Raw genomic sequence first — 25,746 nt, forward strand, 5'->3', positions numbered from 1 at the left:
ACCCAAGGCGTAACGTTTAAGTTTCTATTTTATATATTTAGGTCATGGGTTCTAAGTTCTAACCCTTACCATAACACATTTACTTCAAATTTTTTATATAAAAAAAAAGAGCCCAGGCCAACTTGGGACCTAATGTTCTGGGCCACGGCATGAGACAAGGCTGGCTGGCCCGGCCCACGAGGACTTCGGGCTAACTATGCGCTCTGCTAGCAGACTTTAACTTCCAAAGCCCAATAGCAAAAGTTTTGAGCTGGGCCCATCATATCATTTGTTATGTTTTAGCAATGGTAAATTTTAATCAACCTTAAATTTATTAAAGACACCTTGTCACTTTTACAAGGGGTGGTCAAGCAAAATTAAGAGTGTATTTAATAAAAGTGTGACTAAAATTGACCTTTACCAATGGCTCGAGGACAGTTTGATGGAGATACAGTAAAGAAGGCCCAATAGCAAAACGGGACAATTATAAGCGGCTGGTTGGGCCACGTCATCCTAATTCGAGCTAATTCCAGCGCATCCACTTACCACTGAGAAAACGCAATAAAAGGTAGCGCCTTAAATATCTTCAAATCCTAATACCGAAACGGATTCCTTGGTTCCCAAGACGAAACCCGAACGCACCGGCACTACATTCTACACCTAACACAGTAACACAACGAGGTGAATACAGGATTCGAATATACAAACCCAATATAACTCTCTGACAGCGGGCGTTACAATACTTAAACCAGCAAAGATACAGAAGAAATCGTTATTTGGTGGCAAGAAAAGCTACAAGCATGAGGATTGACAACGGGGGAGCTTCCTTTTTAATTTATGTAGTTGTTAGCTACACGTTATCATCCTGGTTTTCACGATTACTCTCTCCCCAATAGTTCTCTACTTTATTCTAGATTTATCCACAAGCAAAACTTCGTTATGTTAACCATTAAAAAAAAAACAGATGGAAATTAAAACCATTTTTCTCGTCCGAAAATGAAGAGTTGTCTAAACAGCACTCTTTCTGGGAATTGATTGCAGGAATGCAAAATCGAGGAAACGCAGGTGGTGAGAATCAGCAGAGGACACACTTTCAAAGTGGAAAACACGTAGTGAACAACTAGAATGCTCAAAGGATTGGAATCATGACGATTCATAAGGCTCCAGCAAAGGGTTCGAGAAGGGAGAAGGGGTGTACGTGCCGAAAAGGTGGTCCAGAGAACTTGATCAGCATTTACAGAGGAGTTTATGCAATGGTTAACTTCCCAAACAATGAAGTTACCCAACGATACATCAGGTTCAATACCAGCTGAAAGATCATCTGTTGGGTCTACAAGGGTAACTATTAGTTGTGAAGCTGGCAATGCTGAGGAATCAATGATGATTAAAAAAATTATCCTCAATACCAGCTGAAAGATCATCTGTTGGGTCTACAAGGGTAATTATTAGTAGTGAAGCTGGCAGTGCTGAGGGATCAATGATGATTAAAAAATTATCTGAGGATAAACCCGATGAGTTGAGTTATCGAGTATCTGAGGAATCAAATACTAAATCAAACTCTTTAAATGCTTGCCTAGGCAATGTATCAGGGGAAAATATGTTGGGGGAGCACTGCAGGAGATGGAACAGATGTGGACTTACAAACTGATAGTGAATATGCTGATGTTGAGGTTGAGACATCTATACCGAAGGAAGAAAGAGATCTAGAACTTCAAGCAATTATGAGGTTAAGAAGCTATAGTGGCTTTGAAAATAGACGAGATTTCCTGCATAATGAGCAGAAAAAGAAGGAAAGAGCTGTTCATATACCTTCAAAAGATGTTGAAGTTGAAAGGCCTGTAAAGAAGGAAGAAATTGAAGAAGAATTTAGAAGCGCTGTGAAATCCAGTGGCCATGAAAATTTAAACAATAGACACAATCACTTGCATGGTCCGCATGGATTTGAGTACTGACAAACTTTCTAATCAAGTTGGGATGCATTTAGTGAATAAGTTGATGCAAGGAGAATGCACAGGAGTTATGGAATCCACAAACAGTAACAGCTTCAACACTGCAGACAAAGTTTTGCACTATAATTCAAAAATGGATTGCGTACCTTCTTCTAATCATGCTGAAGCTGGGATGCCATCTGTGTGGCAAAATAAAAATAAAGATAGTGAACCTGCTGAAAACATAGACCACAGTAGCTTGTAGCTATAGTTGTTTCATGGAAAAATACAATCACGTGCATCATGCGCTAGTACATATGTCTAGTTATGTCCCTTCTAGCTTGAATTTGACATACCCATAATGGGAGAGGAACTGCAAAGCAAACTTGCTGAGAGAAGAAATTATAGTGGGTATGACAATCTCGATAGAGCATCAAGGCACTGCAATAAGCCAATAAGTATAACTGTATTCAATTCAGGCTGAGATGACAATTTCATTCTCTTCAAGTCTTCTTTTGATTTGAATTTTGATGAAGAGCAAGCATCATTTTATTCATTGTTTCCTGAGTTGGTATTCTAATAATAACTCCAGTGGCTCATTGGCGACAGTGTTTTTATTTACAAACTTCCAAACTAATGGAATCTTAGAAGTTCGGTCAACATACTTCAGTTTTTGCAGTATAGAGGAGGTCGGTTGCAATCTAGGTGGTATAGTTTCAGCTACTTTTTGCTAAGGTCTAGGAAAACATTACAGCGTAAACCAGCAAGTTGCTGGTCATACTTTATTGTTATGATGTAGTCTTTAATACAAAATTGAGCTGGTTTTCTCCCACTATACATTATTTCATATTATATTTGCTAAATTATATGACCTGACTAAATGACACCATAAGCTATTGGGAAAGAAACATCTATGCATTGTGATTCACATGGTATAACTACGAATTGATCGACTAGGAGATCAATCACATATCAGAAAAGCAGATGAAGAGCAAAAGGAGAGACTCTCAAACCTCACTCCTGTGGCTGTGAGCAATAGTTGGCTATCAATCTCCAGTCCCTATAAAATATGAATCCAGGCCGTTAAAGTTCAAAAGAGGAAGAAGAAGAATAATAAAAACTCATTCTCTTGCCAGACAAGAAACTACAAAAGACTTGATGTGGTAATAAGTAGGTGCTGACCTAAAGCGGTTACCACTAAAAGCTCAAACAAAGTAAGAAGGTCACATGCGATAAGAAAAGCATCTCCCATGCTTGTCTGCATCAAAAATCTTATCAGTAACCTCACAAAACATAGTCAAAAGTCAAAACTCTGAGCCTTCCAAGCATGTAGGCACAAAACTTGTAAAGAAATATGCAACTTTTCAAATTCCTGTAGCAAATACTGATTAGACTGGTAGTAGCTGCATGGTCAAAGGAGACAAGAAAAAACAACCACAAAAGCCAAAGAAAATGATAAATTGGACAAATTGAATGTCAACAAACTAGCAGACTTGTCCATCAATTTCCAGTTGGATCGTGATCCTACATCGATAGGGCACCTTCTGATTTTACATAGGGATCTATTTAGTCTTCCAATTATGGGAAAGAAGTGCTGAAGTTTCAACCGTTTTACATAGTATTAGAAGTAACTAATCTTACTTCCCTCTTCCTGCACTTTACCGCTTTCGAGAAAATTTTTTACATCAAAAAAAAGTCTGAATATAGTGCTGATATATAAAATGTGCATAATTGAAACTCATTGACATCAAATCCTGAATCTCAAGAAAACATGCAAGTGTTTCTATTATACCCGGAGGATCTTAAAATGTGAGATCAATATGCCATTACGTGACCAAAAGAAAGCATACCATTGCATATTAGATGGCTGATAAAAAATGCTTGCTTAATTAAATAAACCATCAATGTTCTCCAACAAAGGCTTTGACATTCCTCATAGTTGATATAGAGCTTTGTTATAAATACTCTGCATAACATGCAAGTGCAGCAAGTCAAAGTCATCTAAACTTTCACAAGAACATTAAAGACCAAAATTGGCCAAGAAAGGCGTACAACAGGTATACCCATGATATTCATAAGGAAACCCGAGCCACAAGAGAGTACAATGATTCTTCCTATGCCAATGCCAGCAGCAAGTGCTAATGAAGTTGACACTGATGGAAGGAGTTTCTTGCTTTGGAGTCCATTCTTCATATCTTCTTAATGACAAAAGCAAACCTAATTAATTACTGAAATAAATTCAAAAAGGACAATGCTAGAGACCCCCAAAAGTCCCCCAAATCTATGTGCCATTAAAATGACCATTGATTAAAAGCAAACATGTAGAGCCCACTTCACATCCAACACTCCACATTAAATGGGGATCTTTTGGGGGTCTCATGCATTTGCAAATATAATTTTCGTAATAATAAAACAAAATTTATAAAAAAAAAAAATTACCATCACCTTATCACCACCTGAATCATAACCGTTACCTCCCTCAGTAACCAATGCCTGCTCTTCAGCAACAAAAGATGTTGTGATGTTGAGCAGGGGGGAATTAAAATTTAAATACCAGTTTAACAACGAAACTGATATCCCGAGTCCTGACAGCTGCCAGTTCAACCAAGCCTACAAAGCAATAATAAATGAAGGAACAACTCTTCTAAGTATCAAAACACAGGAAAAACAATAAGTTCAGGAGCCTTTGTTTCTTGAAATTTTATGTCCTTTTTCACTGTAGCAATCTTAAATATATATACATACTATCCAATTAGTGAATATATTTGTGTCTTGCCATCAAAAGTGCTTTCATGAAAAAGCGATAATACCCCGAAAAACTGATAAACAGGATGCAAGTAATGCTTCCATAAACTTAGAAAATTTATTTATCTTGTGTTTGGCAATACTTAATTTTTTCCCTGCTTCTTATTTACTCTGTTTTTCTTCTTAAGAGAGAAAGACCAAAAAAAAAAAGGAGGTATGCATAAGTAATCACGCGCTTACTAGACAAAGTAGATAGGGACCAGACAAAAGCATTGTCAACCAATGATGTGAGAGCAAATGTTGAACTTTGAATTCAAAACTTATGGAGTAATATATTGTTTATATAATGAAAACACTCATGCCAGTCGAACTCACGACTTCCTGCTTAGAATTACCGCATTCAAATTATTCATCGCAGCCAACGACTCCTTATTGTGTATGTGACATGTTTGTATGTTAAAACACATTTGTAAATCTCGAATTCACCATTGACGTGCGTGAAGCCATGTTGCATGCAATATTGGCACACTGTTAATTTTACAAGTTAGTTTTAAAATAAACTTTTTAACCTGTCTCTTAAGCAATTACACGACTAATTATTGTTGTTAAAACCTGTATCCCACATCGATCAGAGGTAAACCGTCACACTTGTATGTATATTCTACAGAATATTCCAACTAAAGAATAAATCTCTCTTATAGCTAGTTATAGCCGCACGCCAAGGGCCAACGCATCCGGCAAAGCAATTGACAATTTATACTCCCAGTTCGTCTCCCTTATATCCGTCTCTTCAAACCACCACACACACATAAACAAGGCACATATATAAGCTATCATATAAAAAATCATGTGCGAAGTAATCAAAACTCATTAACATCAAATCCTGAATCTTGCGAAAACATACAATCGTTTCTTTTATACTCGAATCTTAAAATGTAAGAAGAGTATGCCCTTACTTGACCCAAAGAAAGCATATCACTGCATAATTAGATGGCTGATAAGAAAAATTTAATTAAATAAACCATCAATGTTCTCCGACAAAGGCTTTGACATTCCTCATAGTTGATATGGAGCTTTGTTACAGATACTCTACGCATGAACATGCAAGTGCAGCAACTCAAAGTCATTCAAACTTTCACAAGAACATTAAAGACAAAAATTGCCAAGAATGACGTACAACGGGTATACCCTTGATATTCATCAGGAAACCCGAGCCAAAAGAGAGAGTGCAACGCTTCTGCTATGCCAATGCAAGTGCTAATGAAGTATACTTTGGAGCCCATTCTTCATATCATCTTAACGACAAAAGCAAACCTCGTTAATTACATAAACGAAGTTCAAAAAATGCGAAAATAATTTTCATAATACTAAAGAAAAATTACCATCACCACCTGAACTATAACCATCACCTCCCTCACTAACCAATGCCTGCTCTTCTGCAACAAAAGATGTTGTGATGTTGAGCAGGGAAACATTAAAATTTGGATACCAGGTTGAACACTGAAACTGATATCCAGACAACTGAACCTACAAAGCAAGAATATACGCAGGAACTACTCTGTTAAGTATCAAAACAGAAGAAAAAACGACAAGCTCAGGAGCCTTTGTTTCTTGAAATTTTATGTGCTTGTTTCTTCGTTTAGCAATCTTATGTGATATACATACTATCCAATTCGTGAATATATTCGTTTCTTGCCATCATAAGTGCTTTCATGGAAAAGCGATGCCCCGTAAAACTGATAAACAGGATGCAAGTGATGCTTCCATAAACTTAGAAATTTTATTTATCCTGTATTTAGGCAATAATTTTTTTTTTCTGCTTCTGTTATAATTTTTCGTCTTAACAACTTCTTGTTTATTCTGTTTTGTCTCAAGAGAGAGAGGAAAAAAAATAAAAATAAAAGGCAGGTATGAACAAGGAATCACACGCTTAAAGTACCTAAGTGACCGACAAAAGCAGTATCAATCAACGATGTGAGAGGATCAGCTGCAAGGACCAACGCATCAGGTTAAGCAATTGACAATGTCTACTCTCGAGTCCCGATTCGTCAAGCTTAATCCGTCTCTTCAGACCGCCACACACGCGCACAAAAAAAGGCACATATATAAGTTATCATATAAAAAATCATGTGCGAAGTAATCAAAACCCTAATTGAAATTGTGTACTATGAGCGATCATGATCATGATACGGTACCTTAACTGGCGAATGAGAACCGAGAACGAATAGGATTGAGAAAAACTGGGAGGAAGGTCCAGATCTGGACTACCGAATGGCTTACCAGGAAGAGAGGACTTTTGGAACGAAATCGAGGCGGACTGGGCAATGGACGTTTCGACTTCTGGAGAGTGATCGCAGTCAGTCTATGAGAAGGACTACGTCGCAGAGAATTTAGAGAGAGAATATGGTGCGAAATAGAATTAGCCAAGGCGGCCATTCCCAATTCTTGGAGGAGGGAGAGAGGAATTGTGTTAATTTAATGGCGTATTCGGATTCTCCTTGAAGAATTAGGAAACCTATGTTTGTTTCCTTAACTCACAAGTGTTAACGGTTATATTTAGCGCTCGGAAATAAAATATCCTAGTCGGCGAATTCAGATTCTCCTTGAAGAATTGGGAAACCATATGTTTGTTTCCTTGACTCGCAAATGTTAATTAACGGCTATATTTCACTCCTTGAAGAATTAGGAAACCATATGTTTTTTCCTTAACTCGGCAAGTGTTAATTAACGGTTATATTTCGCGCTCGAAAATAAAATATATATAGTAACGTTTGTGTGTGGCGATAAAAAAAAAAGAGCATGGGCCTACTGCTGTATCCGTTTGTTGGATCTGGGCCGTTTTTAAGGTAGAACCAAAAGGCGAAACCCATCCAAGCCCAATCTGGAATTGTCTAAGCCCTAAACCCTAAGCAATATTACCATTTTCTTTAAAATCAATTTGAATTAAAAAAGTGGATTTTTTTATAATTATTCTTTGCTTTTTTAATGCCAGAGATTCTTTCCCCTTCTTGTGTAAATAGGAATTATATTACCAAAAAAAAAACGTAACTCGTGTAGCAACAGAAAATCTACGGCAAAATGCCCTTTTTTTTTGTCTATTTATTCTTTATTGGATCAGCCGTGACCTTCCCAACTCTACAAATGGTGTGGACGAATCAATTACTTCATAGAAATGTGTAAAAGATGTTAGTCGCACGTAAAAGCGGAGTACTCTAGCAGTCTAGCATATTGAGTTAGCAAACTCCGCCTCAAATATATAGAAACAATGAATCCCAATAAAAATAAAATTAAAAAAATTTTGAATTGCAAGCCACAATCCAAATATTAAACTAACATGAAAATCAAATCTAAAATCAAGAAGTTTCAGAGTCCACAAATACACCAATCATTTTTTTTTTCTTGGGAAAATTAATAAGATCAACCTATGAGCCTGAGTCTCGGCCCATTTGTTGATCTATAGATCTTCTCAATTTTCAGACAAGCCCACCACAAATGACAGAACTCTCCATCATGTGATGTCTCATCTTCAAAGCTATTTTTTTATTCCTCTGTTTTTCCATTGCAAGTTTTATAAATATTTCTGGTATCTACTTTTTCTATTTTCAGGTTAATTGCTTGCTGAAATTATGATATGTAATGTAACATACGTTGTTGACGACGGATAGAACGTGCAGCTCCATGAAAATCCATGCGTTCTAGATTTTTGTCCAACTTTTTTTATCGTCAAGTGAAAACATTATGTGCTCACAAGCCGTTCTATATCAGATAACCAAATGTCAAACTTGTATGGATTTGTATAGTATCGTACTCAATTGCTAGAAAAATACATAAAAACAAAGGTAAATAATAGAACAATGACGATTACTAATTAGGACAGGAATCACAGCTACCAGTGGGAGCGGTAGGCTTACATGCAAAACTTCAGTCAATGCAGCACCCAAAGTGAGCACCGCCCGTTTGTTTTTAGGATCGAAGTCCAAATAATGAGATGTGATGTATTAATTAATGTCATTAGCACAGATTACGACTCTATGAATCATAAATACATAGTATTAACAAAGAAAGAAATACCCTAAACTAAAAAAAAAAAAACAAAACAAACAAGTGGGCACATACAGAGTCACCTGAAAAGATGGCCGGATGAAAACAAAATATCTCAAAGTCAATACAAACTATGACATAGAAAGATAATGACCCCGGAAAGTTAGGGAAGGTTACTGGTCAACATCTCCAATCCCAACCTCCAAATTTCCGTAATGGATAAGGCCCACCATGATTTGATTTATTTCCTTTTCCTAAATACTCGATTGCATTACTAATCAGTAATTAAAGCAAGCTTTTGAATTATGTTGACCTTGTAAATTGACAATAATCACGCGCAGGATCTTTAAATAAGAAACCAGAAATCCAACTTCATTATCATAAACAAATGAAGGAGAATAATGAGAAGGAAGAGCCGATTAGCAAATACCTCGTTTACCTGCACGAGCTAGAGACGACGGGGAGAGAGAGAGGGAGCAAGAAGAAGCGATGAAACTCAGGATGGATAGCGCCATATATAACAACTCGAACAAACGAGAATAGAGTATGGTCCATGGCGCTATCCCTCCTGAGCTTAACCAGCTTCTTCCATACTTGAATTTTCATACAAAGGGAAAAACAACCGACGATGGTAGCTGCTGGCTAGCCCTTTTAAGTTTTAAGCCTGAAACACCAATTAATACTGTGCTCTCGGCTAATAAATGGTGGGGGTAAGAGTTAAGCATGGCAGGGGTGTATTTATAGCTGCTGATCAAGAGAACGTGGTCATATGCTGACAAACGTCACCTCCTCCCTTGGAACGATGAGAGTATGAGAAGCTTAATTGACTAAACTAAAAACTACTGTCTTGTGAATACATAAGCCTAATTTATGATGTTAACATGATGGACTGGACCTATTCGGACTACGACCCATATTTTGATGGACGAATTTAATGGATTAAAATCGTCCGCAAAGTGTGTACTTTTAAAATGATAACAATCTCAACAGTTTGATATTTTAATTATTTTAATTGTTGAGTTAAATGCGTGGGAATTAAGTGAATTTGTGGACTGCACATATTTCATAATAATGCACATGTAATATTATACGTATAACTCAACATATGAGATAATTAAGATATCAATTGCTGATTGGATTTGTACCATTATTGTTTTAATGGTTCTGCCGACTACGGGTACACGAATAAAATGCTATGCAAATGTGTTTTTGGTTTGTACATTTATGGGATTGGGTCCTTTTTTTTCTTTTTTGGGTGAAAGGTTACTTTTCTGCGTTTCATGATTACTTACTCTTTTTCTGCTAATCTTCTCATTAATGATTACGAATGTATATTAGTGTCGATCACTTGCATTCATTTCAACAAGGCAATGCTACGGTGTGGGTGTTGGTACATTTTCTATTATGAGCAGTCCAATAATTTAGTTAGGCCCAAAATTATAATTAGGACACCATCACATCAGTAAATACGTTAGGTGGTGTCTTAAAACCCAATATCACAAATATGTGATAAAAAGAATGAATTTTGTTTTGCGTGGCCGTGTCGGCCGTAATATCTTTATAATTGTTGATTCGGGGACTTGAGAGTTTGCTCGTGATCATTACATTTGACTCAATACATGCACTTGGGAGGTTAATTAGAACTACTTGGGTGATAATTTAATTGGTGAATTTCTCTAGACTCAAATTATATGTGGATTCAGAAGATTTTGAGTTCGATTTTCACTAAGAGCGATTCCTTTGTAGTCATGTGTAAGGCTCTGACCCAACGTATCATGTCGTTAGATGATAAACTTTTGTACGCGCGGACATGACAATCAGAGTTTAGGCTTATATTAGATATCTAAATGACAAATTTGTACAATATTATTCCCGTTTTGAAAAATTGGTTAATTGGAGTCTTCAACTTATTCTCCATCAAGATCATCATGTTGGTTTAATTTGTGGTCATCACACCTGTTTTTGGTAGAGCATGACTCATCCCTATGATCTTAAACAAAATCTTTGACATGGGAACGAAGGTTTTATACACGAATTCTACAGTAATATTGGAAGCCAACTTGTGGAGGTTAATTAAAGTCAGAAATCATTCAAGTATATACATGACGCTTATTTTGAAGATCATCACATCTTTCTAGGTTGTGGTAGTAATATTTTGAAGATCATCACATCTTTCTTGGTCAAGCCGACAACAGTTGCGTAGCGTTTCCTCAAAACAAAGTAATATTACTTACAAACAAACAAGGAGGTAAATAAGAGCATGTGTCATGTACTTTGTGTAACCACTGAAATTTAGGGTTTCCTAGGAAATTGAACCTTCTATAATGGGCCATGCATATAGCCGGATTTTTTTTGTCACTTACCCGGATTTTTTTCACTTGCCTGGATTTTTTCTGGCCCCTCCCCAGTCCCCCCTCTAAGACACACACAATCTCTCTCTCTCTCTGTGTGATGGGGATCTCGGGTCTGCTTTGAGTGTTGATTGATTACATTAATCGTATAGGAGTGGATTCAACACATTTCAATAGATTTTGGGTCCATAATACTATACATTTTGCATATGAAGTTTAATCTAGAGGTATCGTTGTTCCTTCTCGAGCCATTGTAACCCAAGTTTTGAGGAATACCATTAAAGATGTTCGTCAAAACACCACCACAAATGATGGTAGTGGTGGTGGTCATACTCGCACCACAACTTTTTGGAGTTTGGTGTTCATTCTCCATGCTCCACGTAGGTTTTCAGCAGTCTATACGTCCATAGACCATGCTGAGCTGCACCAGTTAAGCGACTCAGTCAATAAGTCAAACATTGGTTCCGAGGCCGTGCCACGTTCCTTATAATCATAGCTAGGGTGGGGTCGGCCCGTACTCCGACATATCTGACATTTTTTATCCTCAATTGTCCCGGTACGAGCAATGCACCCAACGCCAGAACCGGATCGGGCCTGGCTTGTATTAATTATTGGAGTGCACCTACTCCTCGATACGGTCATATACCTAACGGATCTCACCTTATCAAACCATGCTGGCATTTTGTGGCTGCCCTTATGGTTCCTTGAGATGAATATTACTGGTCAGATCTCCTATGCTCTAATTTAATTCTAATTTGTTAATTCTAGTGACCAACCTAATCGCTAAAGTGATTCCAGCACAATAGACGTACGTGATTTGCGCGTGATTATGGACCGAATTCGCAGCATTATTTGAAACTATGGAGCACGTCTGGTCAATATTCTATATTTGTATGCATTCTGAACTAATTTTATTCTATATTCTGAACAAAGGATGTGTTCAATGAACACATGCAAACTATATTTTATTATGTGAAGTATGTCTGCTTCTGCTTAAGTAAGCTTACACTTAACCATGAAGTTAGGGCGCGTGATTTGATGATGATTTTATTGGCATAGTAGATCCATTGGGAAACAAATAACATCCAAATCGGCAATAGATAATAATTATTTTTGGGATCAAACAACTTTCCTAATAATATGTCATTTTTCTCTTGATAAATCTTTAATTTTTTTTCCCCACGTATTCATTGTATGCATCATGGACCGTTTGGCAGTCATATTTGAACTCACTAGAGCAAAGAAAAAGATAGATTGAACCCAGATGGTAGTAAATAGCTAATTAATACCTGTTCACAAGACTTATGTAATGGACGGTGTTAGAGACATACAAAATGTATCAATTGGGTCGCATGTTCATTTGTATAAGTCGTGTATAATTTTATTTTTAGTGTATGAACCGACAACCACTTTCTTTTGGGTGTCCTACCTCTTAACCATCAGACTAAGAGTTATATATATATAAGGTAATATTTTATTAATCAACCAAAATACAAAATCTCATGAAATCTTAGTCCAGACAATTTTCTCAAATTAAAGTGAGCTAAGACATGGAAAAGAATGCATCTAGATCTAGGCCAATGACATTTAAAAAAAAAAAGAAGAAGAATGCATGTAGTCCAATGGCTGATGAGACCCATTTTACGACATCGTGAGCTAACCTGTTGCCGGCTGTTGGCGGTTCTATGGACTTAACAGCAGTCCAATTCTGCAATTTGCTTAGGCCCACTTCAATTCTCTCCACAATAGGATGAATTCCCCAATTAGAAACTAAATTAGGGTTCTCCATATACCAAAAAAAACACAACTAAATTAGGGTTTTGATTAGGCTAAGAGTCGAAATTGTAAAAAGTTCGGATAGGCCTTCTGACGAGTTTGAGCCCAATAAGAGTTCGACTCTGAGAAGAAACATGAGCCCAAGCCCCACTTTACGCCTCCATGGCATTTCAACTTTCCCGCCCTCTCGGTAAACACAGTCACACAAACAAACAAAAAGTTCATTGGCTTCAAAATGAACCCTAAAAGAAGGTATCACAAATAAAACGGACCAGTCGTCGCCGGTAAATGTCTACGTGGCAGATATTCTCAGACGCCGGCAAAAATTACCGGTGGGAACCGACGGGTCGGGTTGTCCCTTCCAAACCCCAAGATGATCAGAATGGAGCTCAGGTTCAACCACACGATTCTAGCTGCCGATTTCCTTCGATGGTCGATCTATTACTTCAAGGTTAATCCTCAATCGAACCCACCCTTCTCATTCTCCATATGTGTGAATGTGTTGTGTGCCCGAGTATGTCTATTATGCTTTCATTGGTGTACATTCATGGTATGAATTTGTGTCTCCGGGGCAGGATGTTCGAAGCTTCTAGAGGACGCTGACGAAGGTAATGCTGGAAATTCTCCGATTTTTAGAAGCGGGTTAGGGAAATCTGTTGTATTAAAGCAATCTTCAATAGCAAAAGCTTTATCTGTTCTTCGCGATGACGATAATGATTTTGGTGCCATCAACAAAGGTGCGTATTATGCCCTCTCCTACTTTCAATGTTTGTTTTTATTTCTGTGGCATCCGCACTCAATAGATAAACTATCAGCTTCTGAGAATTCATAGAAACTCTGAAGTCATGCTCGCAACCCATAGTTGGGCAATTTCTCGGTTCTGAGACGTGGAAATGATGATTTGGAACTTTAAAAACATACTAATCATGTGTTGTTAGGTCTATGTGAAAACTGAATAAGTGAATATAATGTTTCGATCTGATAAGCTATATCCTGTTTCTAAGATTGAGAAGAGTAGAAACTAGAAATCTGAAGGTTCAATTGTGCATGCCATTTTGCTTAATTATTGGCTCCTCACATGTTACTATAATTTTAAAGGTTATAATGTGAGACAGCTAACGAGTTGAGCATCAGGCCTCTTGTGATTTCACCATTGTGGACATGACAATTTTTGCTTTGACACACTCCATAGGGGCAGAGGATGCTGGAGAAAATCTATGTGATTTGCCAAATTCACTTTTCCATACCGGATCTGGGAGAACAGTTAATATATCATCTGCTGGTCTATTTAGAGCCAAGAAATTGTTGGGTTTGGAAGAGGGAGATCTTCAGGACAAGTATGAAGGCTTTGAACATGTGAGAACGCCATCTATCAACAATAAACCCTATGGTTGGCAGAATTTTTTGCATTTAGAGACAAGCAAAGACACAAATACTATATGGATTGACTCTAAATCAGTTTCAGGGGCTTCACTAAATTCTACAGCTGGTTTCATGAGACGTTTATCGGAGAATGAGTTCGATGTGAATTTCATGCAATCTAACACAAATGATAAATCAACCAAACCGCCTCCAATCAAGTTCCAGACTGCAGGGGGAAGATCCTTATCTGTTTCGAATGATGCATTGCAACGGGCAAGGAGTCTTCTGGGTGATCTAGAAGTAGGGATTCTCTCAAACGAGGGGGATCCAAATGATCCCAGCCTTCTATTTAATGAAAGGAAAACATTTGATGGTACTTCGTCAAACAAGGAAAACGAGTTTTGCACTCCATTTAATCTTCTGGGAACTGCAAGAGGCAAACATATCCCTGGAGTTTTTACCTCCCCTCTTCGATCATCTTCTAAGCAAGGAAGGTCACTAGTTGATTCCAGAAATGTAATTTCCAGAAGTAACTTGATCAAGAAATTTGATGAAGCTGACCATAGCTTTTGTGAATTGGATAGTAATGCATCTACTGTACAGCAGCCTTTAAGCAACACGAATTGCGCACCTAATACACCGATAAATGATTCTAGGGAAAGTTGTAATGGTTCTAAGATTAATCAAGGAGGAAGTTTATCAGGCCGTCCGTTGGTTGATATTTCAAATAGAATTGACACTGCTCATACTAGAAGTGAAAAGAAGAGATTTGGGAACAGAAGTTCCATATCTCCTTTCAAGAGGCCTCGTAGTTCCAAATTCTGCACTCCTTTGAAAAAGGATGCCCTCTATGTTTCAAATGGTAAATTTCATCAAGAATTTTAAACAAAATTTATTTTTGTCAACAAAACCTACATCCTTATGCGAGGTTTGTGTTTCATCAGGCTTATCTACCTTATCGTCTGAAAATTCTTGTCGAAAAAGAGTGGTTTCTACTAAATATCCATTTCAGGCTCCAAGAAAGTCTATCAAAGAATATCTGGGGGTGCCTCAGTTAAATCAGAGTATGGTGGGTAAAACTTAATGTGGTTATTTACAATACAGAGAATCATTTTGCTAATTATATTGGTGGCATTTTTTGTGTTTGAGTGAATTTAGTTGGAGCACTTGCCAGAGAAAGTAAGATGGATCAAAGCAAATAATTCCAGTGAGTACTTGTTCTTTGATGAATCTGGGATAAATTGTATTGGAGCTGAAGCTTTTCTCCACATGCTGGCCCAGGCTGGAGCTTCCATGCAACATGTTTCTAAAGAGTAAATGTTTATAATTTTACATTAATATATTTCTTTTGTGCTGGAATACTGTTTTGAGTATTTTTTCTGCTTTTTCATACATGCAATTTGATAACATTATATGCCTTCTGAAGCTCTTGTCATGGATGTTGACATATTATGTCTAGAGTTATGGTTGATGCAAATGACTGTTGGCCAAAAGTTAGGCTACAATCATAAACTCTGTTAACTGTTGGCCATATGACATGGATTTTCAGGTTGTAGTTATGGGTGACTTGTGACATGTCATAAATCTCTGTTGTGTTTGCTGTTAGTGACATTACCAGTTGTTTAAAAATAATGAAGTTCACACATCTCCTTTGCTTTTGGTTTTATTGTGCTCCACTTTTCCTCTGTCTTTCTAGGTGGGTTGCGAATCACTACAAATGGATAGTCTGGAAACTTGCATGTTATGAGAGATACTGTCCAGATAATTCAGCTGTAAAATTTTTGAGTGTCTCCAATGTTCTTGAGGAGTTGAAGTATAGGTACCCGAATTTTTGAGCTAGTTCTTTTCCCTTGGTTTTATAGAATATTCATGTGAAAAATACATGATCAAATTGTTCACATAGATATGAAAGAGAAGTAAATTACGGGCATCGCTCTGCAATTAAGAGAATTTTGGATGGGGATGCATTGCCTTCATCAATGATGGTGCTATGCATTTCAGCTATTTATGCAAATAATGAGCATACAATTGAGGCTCATCCGATGGCATTAAATGTGGCTGAAAACATTAATGTTGCAAAAGTGGAACTAACTGATGGATGGTAAGAAGATTCTTGTATTGATGATTAACCCAAGATGTAATGTTCATTGCCGCATAAAAGTGCCTTGGCTGACACAGGTATTCGGTAGATGCTCTTTTGGACGTGCCCCTGTCAAAGCAGCTTGCCTTTAGAAAACTCTCTGTGGGGCAGAAACTTCGGGTAAGATGTTCATGTGTTGATCCCATCGTTATTTTGATTGTAGCATTTTGGACTAATCGTCTACTTACAATTCCTAAATCTTTTACTTGAAGCTTTGGGGAGCAGGATTATGTGGCTGGGCTGGGCCTGTTTCACCTCTCGAGGTTTTTGCAAGCCTTGGTTTTTTAAAGACGTCAATTTGGTTCCCCTACCCTACGCCTATCATTCTCTCTTTTTCTGAATTGTATTAGTTTTTTCTTTATGTTTCAGGCATCAAAGACGGCTAATTTATCATTGCATATAAATGGGACATATAGAGCTCATTGGGCTGCTCGGTTGGGATTTTGTAAGCATTGCTATGATTTTGTGCTTCATCCCCATTCTTACTATAAAATCCTTACCAACTTTACCCCTTGCCTCAATGCATAGCTTTCATATTTGTCTATAGGTAAGTGTGTTGCTGCTCCTCTGGCTTTTAGGTGCATCAAGAGTAATGGGGGTCCTGTCCCTTGCACTTTAGTTGGAGTCACACGAATATACCCAGTTCTCTTCAAGGAGAAGTAATTTGACACCAAACTTATGCTATTTTATAGTTCGCTCAAAATGCAAGCATGTTTTCTGTTTGGTTAACATTATTTCTGTCTATTTGTATAGGTTAAGCAATGGTGGATCTATTGTTAGGTCAGAGAACATGGAGACTAAGATGGTGCAACTGAACAATCAGAGGTGAATTTCTGGTGATTGACCACAGAATGATTGATTCCCTCATGTATTTTGCTAATTTGATTATCTTAATTGGAATATTCGACCTTTGGCTTATTGATAAATCATAGTTATCTCCTCGAGTTTTGCATCTGACCTCTATAATCGACTTAAAAATTTTCAAAATCTAAAACTTCCCTTGAATCGGTCTTTTTAATCCATCATCAGCCAAGGAAAGGAATTTGGCTTTTCTTATTGACATCACTTTTGTTTTAATTATTAGTGGTTCAATTTGAATATGGATTTTGTTATATCGATTGTAATAGTAAAAATCGATCCCTACTACTATAAGGCTTTTTTTAATTGAAGTAATGATCATAAGATAGGAAAATTGTTAAATACAGTCTTTCCAAGGTTTCTTATGAGTTCATTCTTTCCTGAACTGAACCAGTCATGCTGGTACTAGCATGTAGAAGTAAGTTTCTTTATGATGCATCGTTAACACTGTTTTTGCTGTTGTTCTTGTGTATTCTATGTTAATGGTATGCAGCCGTGCTCTTTTTTTTTCGATACAATATTGGCTGCTATATCTTAGAGCATAATTTTTTTTAAATTACTAGTCATGTCCTTTTCCTGCCCGGTTTTCAGGCGCTCTACTGTCGTGGAAGGCATTCTTTCTGAGTTTCAAAGAGAGACTCAAAGTTCTCATATCAATAACAATAGTGATGGCGAAGAAGGAGCAAGAATTTTTAAAATGCTCGAGGCAGCGGCTGAACCAGAACTTTTAATGGCAGAGATGAGCTCAGAAAAACTTAGTTTGCTTGCCTCTTATCAAGCAAAGTTAGAGGTGAGCACGTATGCTTTTCTTGATAAATAGTTTAATCGTGTATAGTAAGTTTTAACTATGTCTGGCATGACCTAGGTGACCAGACAATCGGACCTTGAGAAATCAATCAAGAAAGCCTTGGAAGATGCTGGCTTAGGTGAGAGAGAGGTAACCCCATTTGTGAGGGTTAGGGTTGTAGGAGTAACTAGTAGAACATATCAGGGAAAGAGCAGCCCTAAGGAGGGCTTAATAACAATCTGGAATCCGACAGAGAAGCAGGTAAATTCAATTCTTTTTCAAACATGTTTTCTTTGTACATTTTATCTGTTGCATGTGCTCTAGATGTCTGTACATGTTTGGTGCCTGCATGGCTAACTATGGATGGTTTGTTCTTTCTGGGTATATATTATGTTCTTCACTAACTTGAACGGAATAGGGGGAGAGCTATTTAATTTCCTTACAAGCATTTAATGATTTTTTAAGCTCATTGTTGCAACAGCTAAAGGATCTGGTTGAGGGGCAGGCATATGTTATTGCAGGACTTGCTCCTGTGCACTCTGAATCTGATGTACTCTATCTGCAAGGAAGGGGATCTACTACAACATGGCAGCTTTTATCTGCTTTGGGATCTCAGCAATTTGAGTAAGTCTCCGTTTGCTTTACAAAATCATAAGAATTGGATTTAACTAATAGTAGTTCTTTCAGGCCTTTCTTCAATCCTCGCAAATCAGTGTTGCTGTCAAATTTGGGTGAAGTTCCTTTTTCCAGGTGAGCTTACATAGCCAACATTTTGCAACAAAATAGATCTATTACACTCCCAGGAGAGGAGTGTAGGTAAATCTCACCTTTCAATATTGATGCATCTATTTTTCATGTTGAACTTGCTCATATTTGTCTTTGGCATGCAGTGAATTTGATATTGCTGCACTAATTGTGCATGTCGGTGAGGTTTATATGACCGCCAATCAGAAGAAACAGTGGGTATTTGTGACCGATGCTTCAATTTCTGAGATACTATCAGAAGAAATATTGAATTCTTTACTAGCCATTTGCTTCTGCTCACCATACGTAGAAGAGGATTCAGTTGCCCCCATTAACTCTAACCTTGTGGGAACCACAGTGAGTACTCTATGCTTTCTCAAGGTCTCTTTTGGAATGTTAAGTTTGTTGTAGATGCAGCATCTATTTGGATGTGCGTCTGGAGAGCCCTGGATATGCTTCCAGTGAGATGCGACAAATGAACCTTCTCCTGGACGCATGTCTGGGGTTCTGCATAGTCCAGGCGCACATCCAAACAGACCAGTAGTGTTCTTTTTAGCTTTGTTATAGTGTTTCTTCTCGGACTACGCTTTCAGTGAGCAAACTGCTATTTTATAGGCTTTCATTTTCCTTTTGTAATATGAATTTCTACCATTCTTGCTGTTATCAACTCCCCCTCCCCAAAATCCTGTTCATTTTTGTCTCAGCTGGTAGGTGTGCATTTGGTCTTGCAGGTTGGTTTCTACAATCTCATCAAGAGGGCTAAAGACCAGAGAAATAATCTTTGGGTAGCTGAAGCAACAGAGAATTCAACTTATTCTTTCAATTTTGAGACGCCAATTCACAGTCACCTCAAAATTGCTGCTGCCTCTGCTCAGAAATGGGCTAAGATCTCCCACTTTGTAAGCAAAAAAATTAAACATGGACTTGTCTGTTTAATGTCTATTGCCTGCCTGTCTCTTTACCTCTGTAGTTCGTTAACCTCGTGCAGATTATTAATAAGCTTAAGGAGAAGGTTATATCTATTATTGGCGACGGTAATGGTTAGACACTTGAGCAGATGATCTGAACATAGAAGTAAGCTTCTAATTCGTACACCATTCAGACACATTACTGAATGCAGTTCCAATTGTTGTTAGGATGATGTTTGTGCACACATTATAAGCTTCCGCAACTTATTCAGATTTTGTGACGCTTGTCCCTTGATTACAGATATTGATTTTCTGGCGACACTTGATTAAGTTAAAGGGGGCTTCCGCTTATTCATTGGTGTGTTGTCATGGATGCATCTGCTCTTGTACTCAGATCTAAATTTCCCTTGCAGGTTTCTGCATTGGCTTTCAGCATGTAATTCTCCCCGGAAATTGAAAACAATATCATCCATAATGGCTGACCCCCATTTAGGGGCGAACCCCAAAGTGACTGTTTGTCTTGCTACAGAACCTGATAAGATGACAGCTCTATAGATATACTTTGCTCAGGGGCAGTTTCTCGTCGTCATGTGTGGTGGACGGGAGAAGCTTGAATTGAGCCAAGTGGAACTTGGGGTTTGAATTTGGTGTTAATAGGCTTTTACAAACGGACTTTTGTCAGGGTGCATTCCCGTCTCTATAAGCTTAGATCTTGCATGGATATATTCGGCCTTTTGCCCCCATGCTTATTTTCCCGTTTGTGGTGCCTATTTTTTTCCCTTCCAATAAGACTGGATAAGGAATACCTGTGCTATATGTTCCTGTCCAAGCCAAGTCACTTGTACTTTTACCCTTTCATAAATTAAAAAAAAAATGCATTTACCTGGAGATTTCGAATCTCTGGGAAGAGCAGAGCACATAGCTTACTACATATTAGTGAATCTCCAGGCTCCAGCTAGTCCTTTTAACGGTTGGACCCTCTCGCCACTCCATTTAGTGGCCCAGGTCCACTAATGATTTTTATATATACTTTTTATTAAACAACAATAATCTTATTACTAATTTTCATGGCATCTCTGGATTCATGCCAATAAATTGGTCACATAGGTTAAGGAAGAAAAAATGATTGAAATTTTATAACCCAGAAGAACTGAGATATTTTCGAAATCTTGTAAATGTGAAAAATTGGAAAAGAATGAGAAGAAAATTGAAATCACAGTTGCAACAATCAATGAGCAAAAAAAAAAGAAAAACCCTATTTTGCGTTGCCGCATGGAATCATAATGGAAGCGTTACAATGCACATTTCAATTCATAGAAAATGAAAAAGCAGCTCATTCCATACATCAGGTACACCGGGTAAGCACCAATGTATGCAATCCGAGTATGACGAAGGGTTGGCTAATTGCTCAGGGCTTAATGTTTCCCAGAACTTCCGGTAGATGGAAGGGTGACCATCTCTCCGATAGTCGGAAAGATGAGTAATATTAAGAACAGACACCTTTGAACTCACCGTACTGAGCACTCTCTCCACCATCTGCATTGTAGGAATGTCAGAACCGCTCCCCCAGTAACCTGCATCCTCAATGGGAGCTTTTTCATTATAACAGTTCCCTTCACTTCCCGGCTGCCACTCTCGGCTCCTGAACAATTGAACAAATGCATAAATATCACAGCACTACAGCAGGATCATAACAGACTCCCAACGTAATGCTTATTCTCCACAAAACTCATAACCAGGTGGCACTCTGCATGTTGGTTGCAGAAAACAAGGTACCTTAACTTACGCTTTCATGGATATAATGTTTCTTCAAGACACCATTAGCAAGACTAATCCACAAAAAAAAAAAATTATCACTGGCTGATACCGCAGTGTTAGTTCTCCCCTTTTCACCACAATGGATGTGACATAGAATCCCAGGTCCCATTTTTCCTAGTACTCAAACACAAGCATTCCAGCTTATAAAAAAAAAGAGAGAACCACCAGTATAACAGTTGATGTGAAGTTCATGGTACCTAAATATAACTAGGAGGCGGCAAAGTTTGCGGCACTATTTTATATTGGTAAAAATATACTTTTCGTCCCTCAACTATGGGACAAGTTTCATTTTTATCCCTAAGCTTTTTTTTTCTCCCATTTATGTCCCTCAACTATTGAAAAGTATCATTTTCGTCCTTTCAAGTAATATTGAGGTTGGAAAAAACCTGATCTGACGAACAACATGATGCCACGTAGGATTTTTCAATGGTCAGATTTATTCGAGGGATAAACATGATACTCTCTCATAGTTGGGGGACGAAAAAGGGAAGAAAAAAAGTTAAGGGATGAAAATGAAACCCGACCAATAGTTGAGGGATGAAAAATACTCTTTTGCCATTTTATATTCAGTGGACTTTATCACCAACATTATTAACTTTATATATATCATGCCTGCCAGATAATGCACTTGGAAACATCCCACCAGTTGCATACATATAACTGGCAGATGGTAGCACCATCGCAGTAAGAGAGGAACCTGTTGGATGAATAAGAAGCATTGAAATGATAGGCAGAGGTTTCACTGATTCCAGGAATTTAGGTATAGTTTTTTCTAAGTTTTAGAACCTCAAATTTGGTATATCAGTATGACAGTATTGGCTTGTCAAGCACACTCACTTTTGATTGTGGTATACAAGGAAGGAGGGTAATCCAACCATTTCTGTACATCAGAAGGTCTATGCATTTTGTAGTTGAAAACTAGAAAAATAAAACTAACTCACTCTAAAGGCTATGATCAAAAATATAATCAGGACAAGGGCTTCTTTACTCACCATAGATGTGTCGGGGACATGGTAATAAAAAAGACCTGCTTCTTGTGATGGTCAGCTTCTGAAGCAACCCAGTCAGCCCAAGCCCCCATGGCCAACTCCATGGCTCCCAGCCCATCCAATTCTTCACAAATTCCATGTTCTTCATCGCTCCATCTGCAAAAGGAAAGAAAATCCATTCAGAAATCACGAAAATTGCGCTTCCATCTTACCTCATTTCTGCTAAACCAAATATCGTATCATATAGTACTCACGAAAGTTTTACAGGGCCCTGTCTCCACCATAAGTACGTATTGAAAACTAGTATGTCAGCGTGCCCCCATTTTGATGAATGCTTTAGAACTGAATCTGGACGGATTATTCGCTCATCCAATCTGTGATTTACTGGATCATCAGAATTAGATTCAACAAGAAGAGGAGCCCAAAGAAATTCCACAGTCGCATTGTATTCCTGCAATTAATACAAACATGCAGATGAAATATTTGAACTCATCTTGTTTGTTCTTTCAGATTTCAGATCCTGGACAAAGTTAAGACAGGCGCTGCTTGGATTGAACACAACATTATGCAAAATATTTTTCATATAAAACTATAGAAACAAAACAGACAAACATGTGACCCAGTAGTAGAGTTGCAAGGGTGCAACCAATAGAGTTCACAAATTCAATTTTTGAACCATGCCCGCTGCGAGAGCCTTACACATGAGAGTTGTTTAAAAAATAATAACAAGATTGTAGAAACAAAATTAGAGACAAATTCCAGGCTGGCAAACAAGAACACTAGAATGGTTTATGGCTTATACCTCTGCGCTGAAGATGGTTAGATGGGCATTTGGCGTCATGGATCTTTTATCCGCTGGAATGACTGATTGCAACATACAAACCATTGAAATCCATTGCCCTCGGTTTAGGGAATCCCCTACAAACATTAGTCTCTTCCCTCTCAACTTCTCCCACATTTCAGTCACGTTCCATCTATGACATTGTTGGAGCCAAATAAAAAAGCAAATAGAAAACAAGAACAATCAATTGATCAATCAAGTCAAATAATTTCTCTCAAATTGCTGATGAGACGCTGTGGAAGTTAAGAGAACTACCAGATACATTTGCACAAAAATCCATTGAATTGCATATCAACAACCACATTCAATAAATACTAATCAAAATGAGGAGAAGAAATAAGGATACCTCTTCAAATTGCAGTTGTGCGGCTGCCATCTCCAGTACTGGTACCCCAAATTAGACCTTCCATGCTTGTGACAAGCCAACTGGTCCGACATATACGGGCAACTTGACTCTTGGTAGAGTGGATACGACACATTATCAAAGACCCATTTACCCGAGAACACATCACAGCTCTCCAAGCTTTGCCTCCGCTGACTTGATTCAACTTTGGGGTCAACCCACCGGATTTTCCTCCCACTATACTTCCTCGTACTATTGCATCTACTATATCTATCCAAAACCTCTAATACCCAAAAATAACAGTCGATAAAGAATGTTCAAGCAACATTTATAGAACCAAATGTTCAAAAAAGAAAGGCTCGACAGACCTGGGTCTCGATTTGCGCTGCGATCGCGATTGGGTTTTACATATGTAACCGAAGGAACTTCTTGATTATGCTGGTGAGAATGATGATGATGATGATCTGGGTCTTCATCGATTTGTTGAATGCTGCGTTCGATATAGAGAATTGAACACACCAATAGGACAACAAAGAGAGATGCCAGTGCAGGGAAATGGGTTTTCTTTCGATTCCATCTCTGCATAATGAAGCGCAATGGAGTCACGGAGCTTTAGATCCTCCGACGGAGTAGAGTGGCCGAGAATCACTCGAATCACTTGTAATGAAGGAGACGGAAATGATTATGTCAATTAAGTTAATTAACACTTTGTCTCACGACTAATTCCAATTAGTATAAAAGATTCACAATAATTGTGAAACTTTTGTCCGTATTAGCAGAATTAGCTCACCTCCCTCTTTTGAAAAATCGTGACAGCACAATTTCATTGTGCGGGGATGGGTAGTTGGGGAACTTGAATTGAATTTTGCAAGACGCTAGACTATCCTTGTGGAACCGACCTTTGAATGAATGTGGAATCTTGTCTCTCTCAACAAAAAACTTTAATAGGATTAACATATGAATAGTAATTAAACATGACAAATGACTTCCCATTTTTGTTCTATTTCATCAACGTAGGTATCATCAAGTGCAATTGTGTTCTTAATCTTAGGTATTAGTATCCAAGGCAATAGATTGGAAAAAGTAAATGATTTTACACAATCTTTGTAAGTTCAAATGCAAATTGAAAGGACAAATTAACTAATTATGGTCTAGCTTATTCTAATAAGTCAACCACTCATCTATACTATTGGAATCCTAAATTACTTTGACGACACATTACTCTTTTTAGGTGTAATAAATGTCATTGTAAACTTTGGGGTGTTCGCGGAATCGAGGTTGATTTCGGGTTTTTTTTTTTTTTTTCTTTTCATTTTTGACATGAATATAACTAATGCAACGGTGGTTTTTCTTACTTGTCAGTTTTTTGATTCATTATTAATTGAGAAATGTGTAATTTTTTATTATAAAAAAAAACGACCAATTAATTTGGTTACAGTCAGATTCGGTTTTGATGATTTTTTAACGGCCCAATTGCAAACACTATTTTTCGTTTGGAGAACCTTCTTCATCTTGTAGTCCAATTGCCTGGCATGCTTTTCAATTGCTTGGACTCTGACGATCCGATCAGGTACGGTTCGTTCGATTGTCGGAATTCGATTCCACTAGCAATGGTGTAGAAATCCAATCCAATAAGTCGGAGGGTAATGAGCCCGATTCAAGCCTAATACGCGGTTCAGGTCCATAAGGGTATGAACCTGTAATTGCCAATGGTCCACGCGAGAACTATTGAGGTCCAGCCCAAGCTTAAAAAGGCCGGCCCGTGTGGGTAATGTATGGGATATTGTATATGTTCATGGAGTTGATGGAATTTTAGCCATAGAGGCTTATACTCACAAAAATAAAATAAGAACCATCCAGGCACGGCACAAAAGAATTAAGAAGGTGAAAATTAAGGGTAGTTTGGTGATTGTGTGGTCAACTTAAATATAAGCATAAAATGTAGTTAAAGGCAACTTAAATGGCGGTCACAGTAGTGACGTCATTGTGTGGTCAAGTGGGAGAAGAGAGCAGAGAGGAAGACGAAGAAGAAGCGGCAGTCAGCAGAGAAGAATGAATGGGTGGCGTGAAGGCATTCAAAAGCCACTTGCACCACCAACTTGCCAAAGCCAGATTGTCCTTTTTCAGATTTCAAAG

The 25,746-nt window shown here is 37.9% G+C and overlaps 2 protein-coding genes and 1 long non-coding RNA gene across 5 annotated transcripts; 1 reads left to right on the forward strand and 2 right to left on the reverse strand.

Annotated features, from left to right (window-relative positions):
• Positions 1-312: 312 nt before the first annotated feature.
• Positions 313-7,233, reverse strand: LOC119988645. 2 transcript variants are annotated; one of them, XR_005465655.1, is made up of 9 exons: positions 6,592-7,233; positions 6,035-6,088; positions 4,353-5,947; positions 3,971-4,102; positions 3,758-3,873; positions 3,090-3,165; positions 2,921-2,967; positions 2,075-2,348; positions 313-633 (listed from the first exon to the last, which is right to left on the reverse strand). It is a non-coding gene; the product is annotated as an uncharacterized LOC119988645 (long non-coding RNA). The 2 variants fall into 2 exon arrangements; XR_005465654.1 differs by having other exon boundaries at positions 313-639.
• A 5,771-nt stretch (positions 7,234-13,004) lies between these two features.
• LOC119995704 (protein BREAST CANCER SUSCEPTIBILITY 2 homolog B-like) lies at positions 13,005-19,782 on the forward strand. Of its 2 annotated transcripts, none has more exons than XM_038842213.1 (19): positions 13,005-13,271; positions 13,396-13,557; positions 14,013-15,044; positions 15,127-15,251; positions 15,341-15,495; positions 15,879-16,001; positions 16,086-16,283; positions 16,361-16,442; positions 16,535-16,585; positions 16,692-16,767; positions 16,870-16,981; positions 17,076-17,147; positions 17,772-17,970; positions 18,046-18,228; positions 18,449-18,591; positions 18,655-18,717; positions 18,858-19,068; positions 19,443-19,610; positions 19,700-19,782. In XM_038842213.1, exons 1-19 carry the CDS (start codon positions 13,109-13,111, stop codon positions 19,754-19,756), a joined length of 3,375 nt encoding a protein of 1,124 aa, XP_038698141.1. In that variant the 5' UTR covers positions 13,005-13,108; the 3' UTR covers positions 19,757-19,782. The 2 variants fall into 2 exon arrangements, with proteins under 2 accessions (XP_038698141.1, XP_038698142.1); XM_038842214.1 differs by having other exon boundaries at positions 14,019-15,044.
• A 1,033-nt stretch (positions 19,783-20,815) lies between these two features.
• On the reverse strand, positions 20,816-24,429 carry LOC119984853 (protein trichome birefringence-like 35). The gene is made up of 6 exons (XM_038828985.1): positions 23,979-24,429; positions 23,614-23,893; positions 23,229-23,400; positions 22,681-22,877; positions 22,430-22,582; positions 20,816-21,261 (listed from the first exon to the last, which is right to left on the reverse strand). The coding sequence occupies exons 1-6, from the start codon at positions 24,193-24,195 to the stop codon at positions 20,931-20,933; spliced, it is 1,350 nt and encodes a 449-aa protein (XP_038684913.1). The 5' UTR covers positions 24,196-24,429; the 3' UTR covers positions 20,816-20,930.
• Between the last annotated feature and the right edge of the window lie 1,317 nt (positions 24,430-25,746).

The sequence above is a fragment of the Tripterygium wilfordii genome, chromosome 3 (genome assembly GCF_013401445.1).
Source record: "Tripterygium wilfordii isolate XIE 37 chromosome 3, ASM1340144v1, whole genome shotgun sequence".
Classification (NCBI taxonomy): domain Eukaryota; kingdom Viridiplantae; phylum Streptophyta; class Magnoliopsida; order Celastrales; family Celastraceae; genus Tripterygium; species Tripterygium wilfordii.